This window comes from Acanthochromis polyacanthus, chromosome 9, assembly GCF_021347895.1.
Source record: "Acanthochromis polyacanthus isolate Apoly-LR-REF ecotype Palm Island chromosome 9, KAUST_Apoly_ChrSc, whole genome shotgun sequence".
In the NCBI taxonomy this organism is placed as follows: Eukaryota; Metazoa; Chordata; class Actinopteri; family Pomacentridae; genus Acanthochromis; species Acanthochromis polyacanthus.
In genome coordinates this window covers 12,052,825-12,069,528 of record NC_067121.1, presented here as the reverse complement: position 1 = coordinate 12,069,528, position 16,704 = coordinate 12,052,825, and the positions used below count along the sequence as shown (strand labels likewise).

The window sequence follows — 16,704 nt, the reverse complement described above, 5'->3', positions numbered from 1 at the left end:
GACCTGGTCATTCAGTATATTCAGGTAGTTAGCTGACCTCATTCTTTGAGAACATAATGTTGCTGAACCTGACCAACCCCAGATCATAACCCTAACCCCCACAGACTTGTAGGTACTAGACATGAGTGCATCACTTCATCTGCCTCTCTCCCTACCCCGATGCGCCCATAACTCTGGAACAGGGTAAATCTGGACTCCATAGACCACATGACCAACTGTATTTGTTTCTCGAATATGATGGTTCACCACTATCCTTCCAGGTTTTAATAAAGCATTGGACGGTTCTTAACCTGATTTTATTGGTTTCATAAATCTTCTTAGTTGTTTTCTTTGCTTGATGCAGGCCAATAATTTGACCCTTCTGAGACAGATTACCATCCTTACCATGACTACAAGATATGTCTTCCAACACAGTTGTTTAAGAAATGAGAAGCTCCTCACTGCATCAGCTAGGGTTAAATAAGTTGTTGCCTGTTGAAACGTATTCATCACTGCAGTAATTATTCAATGGAAGGCTCTTACCAATTTGCTTAGTTAAATCAAAGTGGCAGCATTTGTTTGGGACAGGCAGTGTATATTATTACTGTGAATTTTTATGATCAATTAATGGATAAATCATTAAAGACTTGTGTGAAGCTTTGGCTGCTGGTCTATTTACTTTAACATACTTTATTGCACTTCAGTATCAACAGTGAAGTCAATCTGGTGCAGATAAGGGAGATGTAAAAGTATTAGCTGCGTTTACAATCGCAGCTGAACTGCTGCACACATTAACTTCATTAAAACAGATTCTGCTTTAAAATCAACTTAAAAATTTGTTTTAATTTAATAAAACTTTGTATCATGTCTTAATTTTCTAAAATCCTGCAAATATGTGTTAAAAATGCAGGGGAAAAAGATACTACATATAAGAGATGGTTTGGTTAAAATAAACAAGCAACAACAGAGGGCTGACTTGAAGCGTATTTAATGCAAGAAAAAAAAGCAAATATATGGTTTTCCCTCTCCTAGTGTTACATATTCTTATCTTCACTCATTGCAGTTATTAAAGAGCTCACATCAAACTTTAACAGAAAATATATTCAAGTGTTCTTATTTTTCTAGACTTGCTCGTTACAAGTTTCCCCATCATCTAAATCAAAGGCACATGTAAACATACAACAGACTATTTTTCCATTATTGCATTAGTGCTTCTTTTTTCCATACAATTTATTGCACATTGTTAAAGCAAAGAAAAAAAAAAAAACATCCCAACAATCTTTGGTTACTGCAGCGATTAGGTGCGATTCCTAAATCTTGATATTTGGAGTGTGTAATGTCGCGAGGGTTATTCTTTCCAGCAGAGAAAGTACATTTTTCCTTCTCCGTCAGCGCAGATCACCTCGGTGGGGTTTCTTGGATTCACCTCCAAACTCAGAACTGGACCACCACAAACAAACATTCCCACCTGATGGAAGAAAAACAACAAAAGAGTGAAGAAGGGGAAGGAAAAGACTTGCAGTGAAAAAGACTCCCCATACTCAATTATTCCTATCGAAGACAGGAATATTTAACCGGCAAATACATAGCTTCACTTTTAAGAAAGTCTTAGATAAGAGACATCACTTGAAACAAGTGCTAGGGACTATTTCTAGCTGCGGATTAACACGCATTTATTGCTCTGTTGAGTATTTCCGGCAGCAGCAGTCTTTGCACGACACACTCAAAATAATCTGCAGTGTGCATCAGAGGAATAAGATTTATCGGACTTTAAATACAAGTATAATAAAAGTTAGAAAGACCAGATTTATCCTTGAAGACCAGAACGTACCTGTTCCCTAGTGGTTCTGTCCCACAGCTTCACAGTTCGGTCGTAGGAGGCTGAGACGATGGTGGTTTTGGTGAGTCTCAGCTCACTGATCCTGTCGCTGTGAGCCTGAAGATAAAACATCATGATTAAAACCACCGACAGATATTTATGAGCCACATGAGAAATATAGCCACACAGCTGCTTTCTTAAGGGTTACATTTAATAAACAATGATGACAATTAATGTGTTGTTCAAGTCATTTTCAAAGCAAAAATCACAAACATAAGCTGATTTCAGCCTCATAAATAAAATTATTTTAATTTTTTTTGTAAACTGAGTTGAGTATCTTCAGGCAATGGATTGTTTTATTTGAACAAAATACAAAATTCAAAGATGCCTCCATGAACATTTATTGCTATTGTAAAACATCAAGTGAGCTAAATCGCTGCAAAAATAAAAAAAATAAAAAAAATAAAACTGATCTCATCAATTGCATCACTTTGGTCTAGCCTTAACATATGCAAATTGATTTCTATCAAAATAGTTATTTAAATAACACTTTTCATGCATTTTGTATCTTTGAATATTTTTCTGTTATATTTTATTTTATTTTTTTTTATATTTCAACAAAAACTGATTTAAAATGTACTGAAACAATTAAATCATTAAAATGATTTGCCAACAGCCATGAAAAATTGCAGTGACAGAATAAAGCACCTGTGAGATGTGACAAAAGGTCTGTACAATGAGGGCTAAAGTGCACAAACCTGAGAATGTAAACTATAACAACATACAGAAAATATCATGAAGTTTACTTGTTGCAGAAACCTTTTGTGTTTTTTGGCCCTGATCAGTTAAACTACAGAATGCCGTCTTTGGTTTCAGAGTTTAGTCTCTCACCGGTTTTCTGTTGCTCCAGGACGAAAGCTGTGGAGGCCGATTGAACCACATGTTCCCCTTCACGTCTCCACACACCACAAACTCTGAGACACACAACGCATCACACACACTCGGTAAAATAAACAAACACATACAAGCAGATTTGCCTCTCAGTAGCTGTAGTTCTAGTAATTATTGTTGTAGCTGAAATGAGTAACCGTCCATTTGTAGAAAACACATCAGTCAGTAGTTGATTTACAAACTCTGTATAACTGCAAATTACTCTATATTTACATGAATCTGTACAATATTACCATTTTGTGCCTAAAGAAGAACAAGTGCAGTATCTGTATTTTTCAAATCTGTATTTGTACTCAAAAGAATCTGCAATATCATTGTTTTGAATAAACAGATATGTGCAATATTGTTATTTTCTACATCCAGAGGAATCTGCGCAATGTCTGATTTTCTACACGCAGAAGAATTTGTGCAATATCAGAAGCTACTCATGCTCTCTACATGTTCACACTATTTCATTTGCTGGTGTAACACTGGAAATTCCATAAATTTCCTCAGTGAGGGATTGATAAAGTTTATTTTTTCTTATCTCAGCTCAATTAGGGCTTAAAATATCTTAACTTGTCTGTCAGTTTTAAAGCAAACATGCAAAACATTTCTCAGTTTCAAAAATTTCTCAGTTCAATTCTTAAAATGAAATATTTTAAGAATTTGTTCTTATTCCTATGTGACAGTCTCTAGAATATCTTTAGATTTTGGACTGCTGGTAGAACAAAAGAGGCAATTTCATGATACCGACGTTAGCAGACAGTGGTGTACATTTTTTGTTTCTGAGACCAAATTGTTCTTTCACCGTGTAAATAATAATCCACATATCAACTGATACAGAAAATACTCCAGCTATGCTTGTACCATTGTCCACAGCAGCAGCAGTCATCATGCTTTCCGTCTTCTTCTTCTCCTCCTCTTCCTTACGCTCCATGACCAATGAGGAGAAGCATGAATGGTTAAGAGTAGAGGGACCCATGACAAACTAAAAATAAAAAGGACAACATTGTCAGCAGGAACTCATTTTTACTAAAAATAAAGTCTGTGCTAAAGGATAAGAGACTGAATCGGCTGCTCATGAAGATGAAGTACAGGTTTTGATGCAGGAAGCTTATGATGAAAGTGAATGTTTTGACGTCTCTAAAGTTGTCTTCCATTCTTCATCTACAGTGCATCCACAAAGTATTCATACTGCTTCACTTTTTCACATTTTTTTCTCAAAATCCTACACACAATATTTCCTAATGACGAAGTCAAAATGTTTTTTTAGACAATTTTGCAAATTTATTAAAAATAAAACACTCAACTATCGCATGTACATAAATATTGACACCCTTTACTCAGTACTTTGTTGAAACACTGTTGACAGTGAATACAGCCTCCAGTCTTCTTGGATTTGTTGCTTCATTGCATTAAGATACTTGTCCTGAAGCCACTCCTTTGTCATCTTGGCTTTGTGCTTCGGGGTTTTGTTTGAAGGTGAACCTTCACCCCAGGCTGAAGTCCATAACACTCTGGAGTAGGTTTTGTCAAGGATCTCTCTGCACTTTGCCACATTTATTTTTCCCTTGATCCTAACTAGTCTCCCAGTTCCTGTCACTGAAAAACATCCCTACAGCATGATGATGCCACCACCATGCTTCACTGTTGGGATGGTATGGGGCCAGGTGATGAGTGGGGCCTGGTGTCCTCTAGATATGACGCTTGGCATTCAGGCCAAAGAGTTCAATCTTGGTATCATCAGACCAAAGAATTTTGTTCCTTCTGCTCTGAGAGTCCTTTAGGTGCAAACTCCAACTGGGCAGTCATGTGGCTTCCATCTGGCCCCTCTACCATAAAGGCCTGATTGGTGGAGTGCTGCACAGATGGTTTTTCTTCTGGAAAGTTCTCCCCCATCTCCACAGAGGAAAGCTGGAGCTCTATCAGAGTGACCATCAGATTCTCGGTCACCTCCCTTCTACCCCGACTGCTCATTTTGTTTGGGCGGCCAGCTCTAAGAAGAGTCCTGGTGGTTCCAAACTTCTTCCATTTATAAATGAGGGAGACCACTGTGCTCCTTGGGACCCTTCGATGCTACAGAAATGTTTCTGTACCTCAACACAATCCTGTCTTGGAGGTCTACAGACAATTCCTTTTACGCCATGGCTTGGTTTGTGGTCTGACAAACAACTGTGGGACCTAATATAGACAGATGTGTGCCTTTCAAAATCATCAACTGAATCTACCACAGGTGGGCTTCAAACAAGTTGTAGAAATATTTTAAGAATGATCAGTGGAAACAAGATGTACCTGAGCTCAATTTTGAGTTTCATAGCCAAGAGTCTGAATATTTATGTACATGTGATATTGGAGTGTTTTATACTTTCAATCGATTTGCGAAATACTTTTCACTTTGTCAATATGGGGCATTATGTTTAGAATTATGAGGAAAAAAAATGTAACCTATTTTGGAATAAGGCTGTAAAAACAAAATGTGGAAAAAGTGAAGCAGTATGACTATTTCCCAGATGCACTGTAAATTGATGCAGCTCAGAAATGCAAATCCTTTTCAAAATAGCTATAATGATGAATAAAGTTTGCTTAACTTGGAAAAAACTCACCATGAAGCCGATGTTAATTGCACCATTTCCTTCGCCCACCATCCAAATACTTTTATCATCGTTGTGAGAAATTCCCCGGATAATGACTTCATCAGTCCAACTGGAAAAGAGACATAAGATGCTTTGACTGCAGGGTTACCGCAAAAATAAAACCTCAAAGCAGATATGAAACAAAATTCAACATGTGTACAACTAAGCTAAACTATGATATCAATACAACATTTTACATTAAATGCATATATTCACCTGCACACTAGAACCAAAAGTTATCTCAAGTCTGAATACAAAAGACTTCAGAGGCTGCAGGAGAAGAGTTTTGTTCACTTTCACTTTGACCTGCAAAGCCTCAATTAACCCGCTTGTATCTCTAATAATGACAGAAAGTAGGCTTACAGACAAAACTCAACATCTGCAGTGATTAACTTGGACAATAACTGATTAAAACAAGATGAAGAAGAAACGTCCTGTTACTTAGTGCTTTCACATCCCCACTCGTCCTCTTTCTTCAGCCTCAACGGTTCTATTATAGTTCCATTGTGGGTGATACCGAGCAGCGTGGAACAGTAGATGAGCCGAACTACCGGCTGTGATACTTTGTGGGTCGACACCTTCACCAGACTGAGAAAAGCACAAACACACAGTAAATATAAAGATTTTTTTATTGTGCAGAAACAAATTCATAGCACCTTATTTAAAATATGAATAAACTAATTATCATCCTGGTCGATTATTATAGTGGATATTTGTTATTTTTCCGATTATAGATATTGCTTTTATTGACCGATTATCAATAAAGTAAATGTACTACTTCAAATCTAGTGCAGTCTACTCCGTCTGTCCTCACTATATGATCTCAGAAATGTCTCTCAAGCAGTAAAAACTGAACAAGAAACACAAGCCTTCATCATAAACCAGGAAATTAGCTTCTCTCACAGCTGCTAAGGCTATGCTAACAGCTAGCGGCTAAGTTAGAAGGCAGCTACAGATCTGGACCTTAGTGAGCAATAAAAGTGATGGAACAGTGAAAGATTAAGAAAATAGAGAAGAACAGCAGACACAGGTCAGGACAGTAGCTTTTATCACATAGGCTAAGGCTAAGCTAACGGCTAAGTAATAAATCAGATTACCCCGAAACAGAAACAAAAACTAATAATGCTTTAAGAAATGGACCTTAGTGGGCATTAAAAGTGACAAAACAGTGAAATATTAAGAAAATAGTGAAGAACAGAAAAAATTGCAGGAGACAAAGTGATCAAGCTCAATCAATCAACACATGATGCTCTGATTTAAGAACTCTTCTTTCCATTGTACATATTCAGGCATAGTAATCCTTATTAATGAAGAAGCAAAGTTATAAATGATTTTTTCCCTGCTATCACAAGCTGTTAATATATAACATTCAATGTATATCGACTCCAAATGTTGGTTATCGGTTGTTCTTGATTCTGGATAATCAGCATCAGTTTCGGCCCTGAAAATCTGTCTTTAACGCCACTGTTGATACTCTGAAATTCGACTCACAATTAGGTTTAATTTGTATGTTTTAATCTGTGTTTAATTTTAACTTCAGCATTTGAGGCAATGCAGTGAAATTTTGCCACATCAGTTTACCTGTAGTCAGATTCCAGCTGCTGTCACATTTCTAATGTTTTAGGTGTATTAAAAGTACATCCGTATAGAAAATGATGACAAATCTCAAGAGAATAGAAGGCAATAATAAAACTCTTCATGGCCTCGGTCCTTCGTATTTATCAGATTTTATCTTATGAACTGTCTAGAACCCTCAGGTCTTCTGCTAGTGGCTTTTTAATTAAACATAAAGCCAGAATGAAGGCATACATTGAGGCAGTATCTTCTTATATTATACAGATTTTCAGAAGACCTGAGAGCAGCAGAGAGTGTGGATATTTTTAAAAACAAACTCAAGACCTACCTTTTCAATCAGGCTTTTGATTAATTTGATAGCTTTTATTTATTTATCTCTCTTTGTAGAATTTGTTTTATTTACGGATTCCTCTATTCTTCCTTCACAAATATTCAATGTTACAATTCTTTCAATGGTAGAAAATGTTTTGGAATTTAGGCTGCTGCAAATTATTAGTCCAAGTGTCTTCTTCAGTTTAACTCACTAACTTTGGTGCTGTGATGCTTACAACAATTATTAATTATCTAAATTATTAAACATTGAACACAGGTTTGTAGAATGAGTTAGAACTACTGCATAAAAAGGGTGAAGTGAGAATTGTGAGAACAAAGATGGAAGACAGTGTTTACATCCTGTATGTAGCTTAGCAGTGTGCTGTACTTGTTGTGTACCTGGCTGTGCCGCATTGTTTACTCCACACCAGCTTCCACACATCAACAAACAAAGTCTTCAGGTAGCTGACGGCGAACTGGCCGTTGGGCATCCAGCAGACGGCTGTGATGGGGCTGTTTGACGGCTGAAACGCAAACAGAGACACGACAAAGTGAACGTAAACCCAACGACACACAAGTTTAAATCACTGCCGATGTGCGTTTCCTCACCTGCTTGTGACAAATCACTTTGTGGTTCTGCCACATCTCCATCAAACCGGATTCATAACCAGCCAGAACCATGTCGTCGTGCTGATGGAAGCACAAAGCTGTGACAGCGCCTCTCAGACTCGGAGGATTCTCTAATGGGAAAAGATAGTCAGGATTCTAAATGGAATGCCTCCTCCAGAACTCCTTACGTTTTTATCCCCTAGGTAGAGGTCTGAGGTCGACCAGCCCGATGCTGCGAGATGTTTTAAGATCAGAGAGCCGTTGTTGTTCCTCATGTAAGAACTGCTGACATTTTAGAAACTCTAAAGTCACCGTTTTAAGTACAGTTTCACATCTAGATTTTATCTCTTATTGTGCCGTTTCTTTTTTCTTTATTTTACTGCGTTTTTATTCAGATTTGTCTTTTTAGTTTTTGTGTTATTCGTATTTGTCTTTTTAGTCTTTGTGTTTATATCTCAAGAGTTGCTATTTATAATTTTACAGCTGTTTGGCTCAACTCCTGTTTAAAATGTGCTGTTTAAATGAATTTGACTTGACTCGCACAACAGAGCTGAACATTTTTATCACGTTGTAACTGACACTTAGAATCTTAAAAACAACTTCTAAATTACGGTATGACAGTTGCACATGTAGTTGCAAGCACATTTAAAGACATCTAAAACTGTTCATTAATGCTCTGGGAGTGAAAACTAAACACAGATTCTACATTAATTGTGTTTTACTATATCATTGCCCATTATATGTCTGTAAAAAAGCAAATTAGTGCAGACAGTTGAGGTTCTAATCACTTAAATCTACTTATACTCATAGTATAATGTGTTATTAACTATTTGTTAGGTTAATATTAAGTGTATTAAGTTTATTAAGTGTGTTTATTTACTGCAAAATAAACACTGCTGACGCCAAATAAGGAGGTCTAAAGTTTAACTGATGTTTTTAATGAGAAAGGGATTTTGATTAAATAGCACAATTTTAAACTGAGAATTAGTCACATATGCATATTACAGAGTACTAGTTCAGGGAACATCAGAAAACCCAACAACTCGTTCTGTTTTTAAAGTTTCTTGCTCTCTAAATTGTGTAATTTTAGCAGTTTTTAAAAAGAAAACATGTCTTTCAAAACTAGCTAGCAGGTTTTGTGGTTCAGAAGATTAAAGTACACAAAAAGTACAATGTGAATGTCAGCAGTGAGTGTCTGCACTTAAATAAAACAGTAAAAAGAAACTCAGTATGACAAGGAAACGTGCTACCAAAGTCAAAGACAGCAACTTGGTGTTTAAAATTCTCCTTAAGAGTAAACATCACTCCACACTGATCCGACTGAGCTGAGCCATTTCACCTGTAGTCCACGTCCAGCATCGCAGCGAGCGGTCTTCAGAAACTGACAGGAATTCTCCTTCCTCCTTGAGAACGACTCCGTGAACGGCGCCGCTGTGACCCTGGAAGGTGCTGAAGTGTTCGACCTAGACATGAAAATATACCGTGAGTTAAAACAGAGCTGAATAAAGTGTCAGACAATGTCAGATTTTATTCTGCATTAGACAAAAATCTGCTAATAAATGTACCACAAACTCTATTATACATTAATGGGAGCTGTGAGGCTTGAGAAGATAATGTAATAAATTGTGAGGCTTTTATTTTGACAAACCTGAAAGGGTTTCCAGAGCTGCACTGTTCCATCATCAGACGCTGTGAACACAGTCATATCTTCTGCTTTGGCATCTTTCTCCTCATCTTAAAAACAAAGCAAGAACTTTAAAAGAGAAATTACTCATATCATGATTCATTATTTTGCACAAAGTGAAGTGAAATTTATTGATTTAGTTCAATTTAGACTTGCACAAATAATGCGAAAGGCAAACTATAAGATGTTACCTGATTATATATAACAACTGCTCAGAAATAAAATCACAAATTATGAATTAAGAAGTAATTTTCATTTTAAAAAGCCATTTGCTCATAGTACCATGAAGAGTAGGAGTTTATCGGTTTGTGGGATAACTTTACGGGACAGTCTGGATGATGATGTCAAAATGAGTAAAACAATTTTAAAAAGAATACTAGAAAAAGATTACTTGAAAATTGTAATATATGGAGCAGTAAATGTGTTCTGAAGTTTCTTAAGAGGTTTGAAGGCCTTTTAAAAGGTTTGACGCAAACAGGAAACTGTAAGATGTGAGATGAACGGATATGTAGGAGCTAACAAGTTAAACTTTATCCCACTCATTTTCAGACGTTATTTCAGGTTTTGGATTTGGTTTGGTTTGGTTGTTACTGGGTTATTTTGTATTGTGTAAATATTTTCTCCTTTGCCTTTATGATAGTGAGGTAGGTCTAAGATAAATAAAAGAAAAAAGAAAAAGAAAACAATTCGATGGGAAAGTTTTTTTTGCACAAACTTTGTGCAAAAATTTCATCTTAAAAGAGCATTTCTTGTTTCAGCGATCGAAGTATGACAAATATTGACCAAACTGTCAAATATGAATACTGTTGAAGGAGGTTATCCCTCACGTTGTGATTTCATGGCAACCCAGATTCTTCTAACCTTGCCAGCAAATTGATTTCTCGCGATATTTGTGAGTTCACAAATCTCTCAAGAAACCATCTTGCTCCGCTCCCGCCTTCACTTTTCGTACAGCACCAAGTTGGTTCGGGCCAATCACGCAGCAGTATTCGTGTGTGGGGCGGGATATCTGGGTGTGACGACGACACCAAGCGCCAGTAGATCAAAACAAACATGGCAACGGAGGACAACGATCGTGTAGATGCTGCTATTAAGTCAGTTTTAGCTGAATCTCCTATCGCTTCTTTGAAGGAAGAACAACGAGAGACGCTTTGCGCATTTCTGGATGGTAAAGATGTTTGTGCTTTTTTACCAACGGGTTTTGGTAAGAGTTTAATCTACCAATTGGCTCCGCTTGTTGTGAAGATCCCGCGATTGGCTAAAAATAAATCTGTCAGAGGCGGGACATACTGTTGCATTGTCCAATCCGTGCCTCTTTCCTCCGAACGGATTTACATGGAGCGGTCCCAGATTGATATTGTGGAGTACTATCAAGTACTACACAATTATTAATCTGGCTATTGCCAGGTTAAGATTCTTCCTCATCTGTACCACAGAAAACCTACTCAGGAATTAGTCCGATTCTGAAATCTTGTGAGCGTTTACAACCCCACCTTTACACCAGGTCAGGACCATATACAGCTGCTAACCTTTGACCTAAAACTGCACTGATTAAAGCTTGTGGATTAATTTACTTTCCACAGTGCAAGAACACCAAAAAAATACAGAAATTCACATTCAACAACATTCAATTAAAAAAAAAAAAAAACTTGTTTTTTGTTTGAAGCCAAAGGACCTGGTGTGAGGTGCGGTTTCTGAGGCGGTACCTGTGTTTGGGAGGAGGGAGCAGTGGTTAATCTGTTTCCTGTGGGCAGCAATGTGGCAGATTTCCATTTCTGTTTCCCAGTTCCAAACGTGCAGAGCGCCGTCTGAACAGCCGGCCACCACGTACTGCTCCTGCACACAGAAACGCCAAACATCAGTTCAAAAAGACATAACTGACTTGAAAAAAAGGTAACAACATGTCGGTACGACTGTTAAATCTTTGTACTGTACTGACACATCAGCTACCGGCACAAATGTTTAACTCTGACAGATAGAAGTGTAGTTAGCTCACCAGACTGCAGACAGACAAAAGCGGCCTCTTCCAGGAGATTTCTTTGAGACGCTGACCCGCCTCGAGGTCCCATAAACAAAGCTTCCCGTCATTTGAAGAGCTTATCTGCAACACAAAGGGAAGCAGGAGTTATGAAGACAAGTCTGCCAAGACATGGTAGGGAATATAGTTGATATTGTGTCAGAGGTTTACATGATAACAAAAACTCACCACACAGTTTGGAGTCCACACACAGCCGGTGATCCAGTCTCCATGAGCGTGAGGAAGCAATTTGGACAGAGCCGGAGGAGTCGAAGCCACGTCCCAAACAATCAGAGCCTGAAACAAATATATAACAGATGGCGCTAACTTAGAGTAAGCTAGCTTAGAGGATCAGCCCAGCTGTACGACTCGTACAGAAATGGAATGCTACGTTGGACTGTGCAAAGTTTTAAGGGATTTCTTTTTTTACCAATACATTTTCAGGCTGGGTTACACAGTGGATTGGTGGTTAGCACTTTCGCCTTGTAGCTAGAAGATCCCCGGTTCACGTTCTGGTTCTGGGATCTTTCTGCATGGAGTTTGCATGTTCTCCCTGTGCATGTATAGCTTTTCTCTGACTTCCCCTCACAGTCCAAAACATGCTGAGGTTAATTTGCAACTCTAAATTGTATAAATTAGAGTATTGTCTCTACAGTGATAGACTAGCAACCTGTCCAGGTGTTCCTTGCTTTCACCCTAAGTCAGCTGGGATCCAGCCCCCCCGTGACCTTAATGAGGATTAAGTGACGACGTATAGATGATGGATGGATGGATGGATATTTTCAGGCTACGTCATACTTCTACATTTGCACTTTTTCCCCTCCTCTACATTTATCTGACTACTTCTGCAAGTTATTCTGCAAGCTTAAAATAAAATGCCTATTTCAACTTGGCCTATTTTTCCATTATCACGGCTCTGTGGGCCATGCTAACTTTGTACTCTTCACTTCTGTTGTAGAGATTCAGGGGTTTTAAGAGTCCCACAAAAACTTTGTGAAGTTGAAAATTTGTATGAGCTAACTGCAGCTCATACAAAGAGTCAGTTTTTACATCTCTAACCAAGGGTGTCAAACTCATCTTAATTCTGGGGCCGCTCTCAGCCCAGTTTGAGCTTAAATAGGCCGCACCAGAAAAAGTCAGAGCAAAATAACCTATGAATAACCACAACTCCAAAATTTTCCTTTGTTTTAGTGCAAAAAAGGTATATTCTGAAAATGTTCAAATTTTAAGGAATTATCTTTTTACAAAGCAACATGAACAACCTGAAATTTCTGCAGAAAAGTAAGATCAATTTCAACAATATGATACCTCAGTTTATCAATTACACATTACAGAGTTCTACAAAGGCACAAAACATTTAGTCACAGGTATCTGGAACTGAACGATATAGTATTTTACTTTATGATCAAAAGGACAAAAGTCAGACAAAAAAACCCCACAAGAAACAACAAGAACAAGACAAAAATAGTACTAAATGAGACATAAAGAAACACAAAATGACTCAGTTATATTGTCCTATATTTGGAAGGGGAAACGGCCCTGATGAAGTAAAGTCCATCTTCAAAAATCTAAAAATGACGGAGGCATGGCACTGCCTAATTTCCGTTTCTATTACTGGTCGGCAAACATACGCTGTCTCACATTCTGGTACTACTTTCGCAACCAACCTGATTGTCCGAGATGGGTGGCAAAGGAGTTGAACTCCTGTATGAATATTTCGGTCCCCGCTCTACTTGGAAGCTCCCTCCCCCTACCCCCAAACAAACCGGTGGATAACCCAGTGGTCTGGCATGAGTTAAGAGTGTGGGCTCAGTTCAGGAAATTTTTTGATCTCTGTGGTTTCTCTCTCCTGAGTCCTATCTTATCCAATCATCTTTTTCAACCCTCTTTATCCGATTCTAAATTTCAAGATTGGCACAAAAGGGGCATCAAATGTTTTAAAAACCTTTTTATAGACAATAGCCTTGGCTCATTTGAATAGCTCTCTAAAAAGTTAGGCCTGCCAAGCACCCACTTTTTTTTAGATATCTTCAAGTCAGGCACTTTATACAGGCTCAGCTACCAAACTTCCCTAGAGCTCCTGATCTAAATGCTGTGGATGCTCTTCTGAATTTGCACCCTTCGCGAAAAAGTTTAATATCCATCATATATGACAGACTGGTCAATATACGACAGGTCTCACTCATCAAAATTAAGTCCTCCTGGGAGCAGGACTTAAATATGTCAATTCCGAGTTACACATGGCATTCTATCTTCAAGCTGGTTAATTCAACTTCCTTTTGCGCTCGTCATTGCCTGCTACAGTTTAAGGTTGTGCACAGAGCCCATATTTCCAAAGCCAAACTATCCCGCTTCTGTACAGATGGCGATCCCCGATGCGACAGATGTAGGGTGTGTGAGGCTTCTCTTATCCACATGTTCTGGTCATACCCCAGCCTGGAAAAATACTGCAGAGAGGTCTTTCATATTCTTTCCATAATTCTCAACCTCAATTTACAACTGAACCCTCTGGTCGCTCTTTTTGGTACTACTGGAGAAGAGGATACCTGCCTAACTTCAAGTAAGCAGCGTACTCTGTCATTCACCTCTCTCCTTGCTAGGCGGGCTGTCTTACTAAGGTGGAGAGATGCTGCCCCCGCCCACCCATGCTCAGTGGCTCAGAGACATTATGTCTTATCTGAAACTGGAGAAAATTCACTACTCAATCTCTAACTCAAATTTTGAAATTTAAAAAAGTGTGGGGGCCCTTCCTGGAATACTTCAGGAATTATCCTCCCAACTAAGCCTCTCCTATCGTCCCAATCTACTGTAGTGGTGCTCTATGTTTTCCCTTCTTGTCCACTACAAAATACCCTGACTTCCAGCTCTTTTCATTGCTATACTCCAGATTAGGATCTTTTTTTAAATTAATTAATTTAGTTAGTTATTTTTAGCTTAATTTATTTATTAGTATTATTATTTAAATTTTCTTTCTTTATTCACTCCTCCCCCCCCCACTCATTTAAGCATCTGTTAGCACATTCTGGATCTGTGGGGGTTTGGGTTACCGCATGGGATTTATTCTGTTGCCATGTCTGCTGTTACATTAGTTGTTGTTCTATCTCTGTTTGAGCAAATGTGTATTACTGCAGCCTTTTGCATAATGGCCATCCCTGATGTATATATGTGCACAGACTGTACAGAGGGAAAAAAAACAATAAAAATATTTCAGAGAAAAAAAGAAACGCAAAATCGACGAACAATTGACAAAAAAACCCCACAAAGCAATAAAAATGAGACAAAAACACAGAATAAAACGAAACACAAAATGATAAAAAATAAGACAAAAAACACAAGCGAGACAAAAAGGAAACAAAACAACAAAAATGAGAAAAAATGAGAAAAACATGGGAGAAACGACAAAAGTCAGACAAAACACGAGAAAAAACAAAAACAAGACAAAATGACAAAAAGAGGCACAAAACGGCAAAAGAACAATGAGCAATATAATATTTTACTTTATGATTAAAACAACTTGTCAGGGTCTAGAAATTAATTAGTTATTAGTTCATTTATTCATAAGTTAATGTCTTCTCTGTAATTTTTTTTGCACTTTACAAAGTCTTTCCATCGACCGGACTGGACCCTCTGGCAGGTCTATTTTGGCCCGTGGGCCTTATGTTTGACACCTCTGTTTTAATCTATTGTTTTGAGTATGTACTGAAGTTAAATACAAAATCTGTTGCCTCAAACAGACATTTTTCTGGCTGTATCAGGCCTCTCCCTCCTTTTCAAGAAGCAGTTTTCATCTGCACACCCACAGTTTATTACCTAGTGTGAGTTTGTCCCTGTGGAGATGAAAACAGAGTAGGAAAGATGACAGAAAGTCCTAAGAATTGATGTAAATAAAGAAACTGCTGCTGCAAAATAATGGGCCATGCTGATGACAGACTTGGAAAAGAGATGTTGGAACTAAAACCTATGATTTTGCAGATTTGATAAAAATGGCAGACGGTGCTCCACCTCTAAAAAATTGCATCGCAGAAAAGACAGACTGAGCTCTCAGCCGTCCATGCAATAAATAAAAGCTAATACAGCTCGAAAAATGGCCATTCCATTCATCCAATTTCTGCATTCACCTTTGTTCAGACATGAAAACGCGCGTTTAAAATACTACTTGTGCCCAGGTAAATGACATTTCCTTTAATTTTTAAAAGGGAGGTAAAGAGTGTAAAGTAAACATGACATCTAGGAGCACAATAGTAACAACAGTAAACTGCAATTGTCTTTAAAGAAATGGTTAGTTGACGATTCTGATCATTTTGCCATCTAAAAAGCACCCCAGATTTAATGACTCCATCTCCAAATATCAGGATTTGCTGCATTTCCTTCTATTTTAACACCTTTCAATTATCAATAGTGAGATTTGGACATTCTGTTTAAGAAAATAAGCACTGGTATCATTTCTCTGGGCAACTCTAAAGGCACAACAATCAATTGATAATCAGTAAGTATGCGAGTACAGGCACCTGATCTTTTCCACCTGACAGCAGCTTTTCACCATCAGGGCTGAAGGCCAGACAGGTGACTCCTCCAGTGTGGCTCCTCAGTATTGCATGAGGCTCCGATGTGAGGTCTTCAGCCTTATCACTCAGCAGACACAGAGCAATGGTGAACTCATCTACAGGAAAAAGAAGCACCAAAGGGCCAAATCATTTAAAAAAAAAAAAAAAAAACATGAGAAGATACAGTGCAGATATAAAGTTTTCACCTCACTTGGAAGTTTTCTTCCGTTGCTTTTCAACTCTGAATCATTGTCAGTTCAACTTGTCTTTGTTGACAAGAAAATACAAAAATCTACTCTTACAAGTCTCATCTCTGTCTTATCACTCCTTCAGAGGAATCATAGGTGTCTTGGTGGCCTCCCTCACTCATGCCTGTCTTATAACTCCCTTAGAGGAGACACCGGTGATTTGGTGGCCTCCCTCACCTCTCTCTTGGTGACCTCTTTGTCTTATACCTCCTTTAGAGGAGTCATAGGTGTCTTTGTAACCTCCCTCATTCATGCCTGTCTTATAGCACCTTCAGATTAGTCATAGGTGTCTTGGTGGCTTCCCTAACTCATACCTGTCTTGTGGCACCTTCAGGAGAGGCATAACGGTCT

General features: G+C 38.1%; 1 protein-coding gene across 1 annotated transcript in view; it reads right to left on the bottom strand.

Moving 5' to 3' along the window:
• Positions 1-951: 951 nt before the first annotated feature.
• The window catches only part of tep1 (telomerase-associated protein 1), a 61,076-nt gene continuing 45,323 nt past the window's right edge, over positions 952-16,704 (bottom strand). Inside the window, 14 exon segments of the mRNA XM_051953431.1 lie at positions 952-1,447; positions 1,811-1,915; positions 2,690-2,772; positions 3,599-3,719; positions 5,335-5,434; positions 5,806-5,952; positions 7,651-7,775; positions 7,861-7,991; positions 9,200-9,323; positions 9,509-9,594; positions 11,251-11,380; positions 11,541-11,645; positions 11,751-11,858; positions 16,070-16,221. Of these exon segments, the coding sequence (XP_051809391.1) occupies positions 1,328-1,447; positions 1,811-1,915; positions 2,690-2,772; positions 3,599-3,719; positions 5,335-5,434; positions 5,806-5,952; positions 7,651-7,775; positions 7,861-7,991; positions 9,200-9,323; positions 9,509-9,594; positions 11,251-11,380; positions 11,541-11,645; positions 11,751-11,858; positions 16,070-16,221 (1,637 nt within the window). The 3' untranslated portion in view covers positions 952-1,327.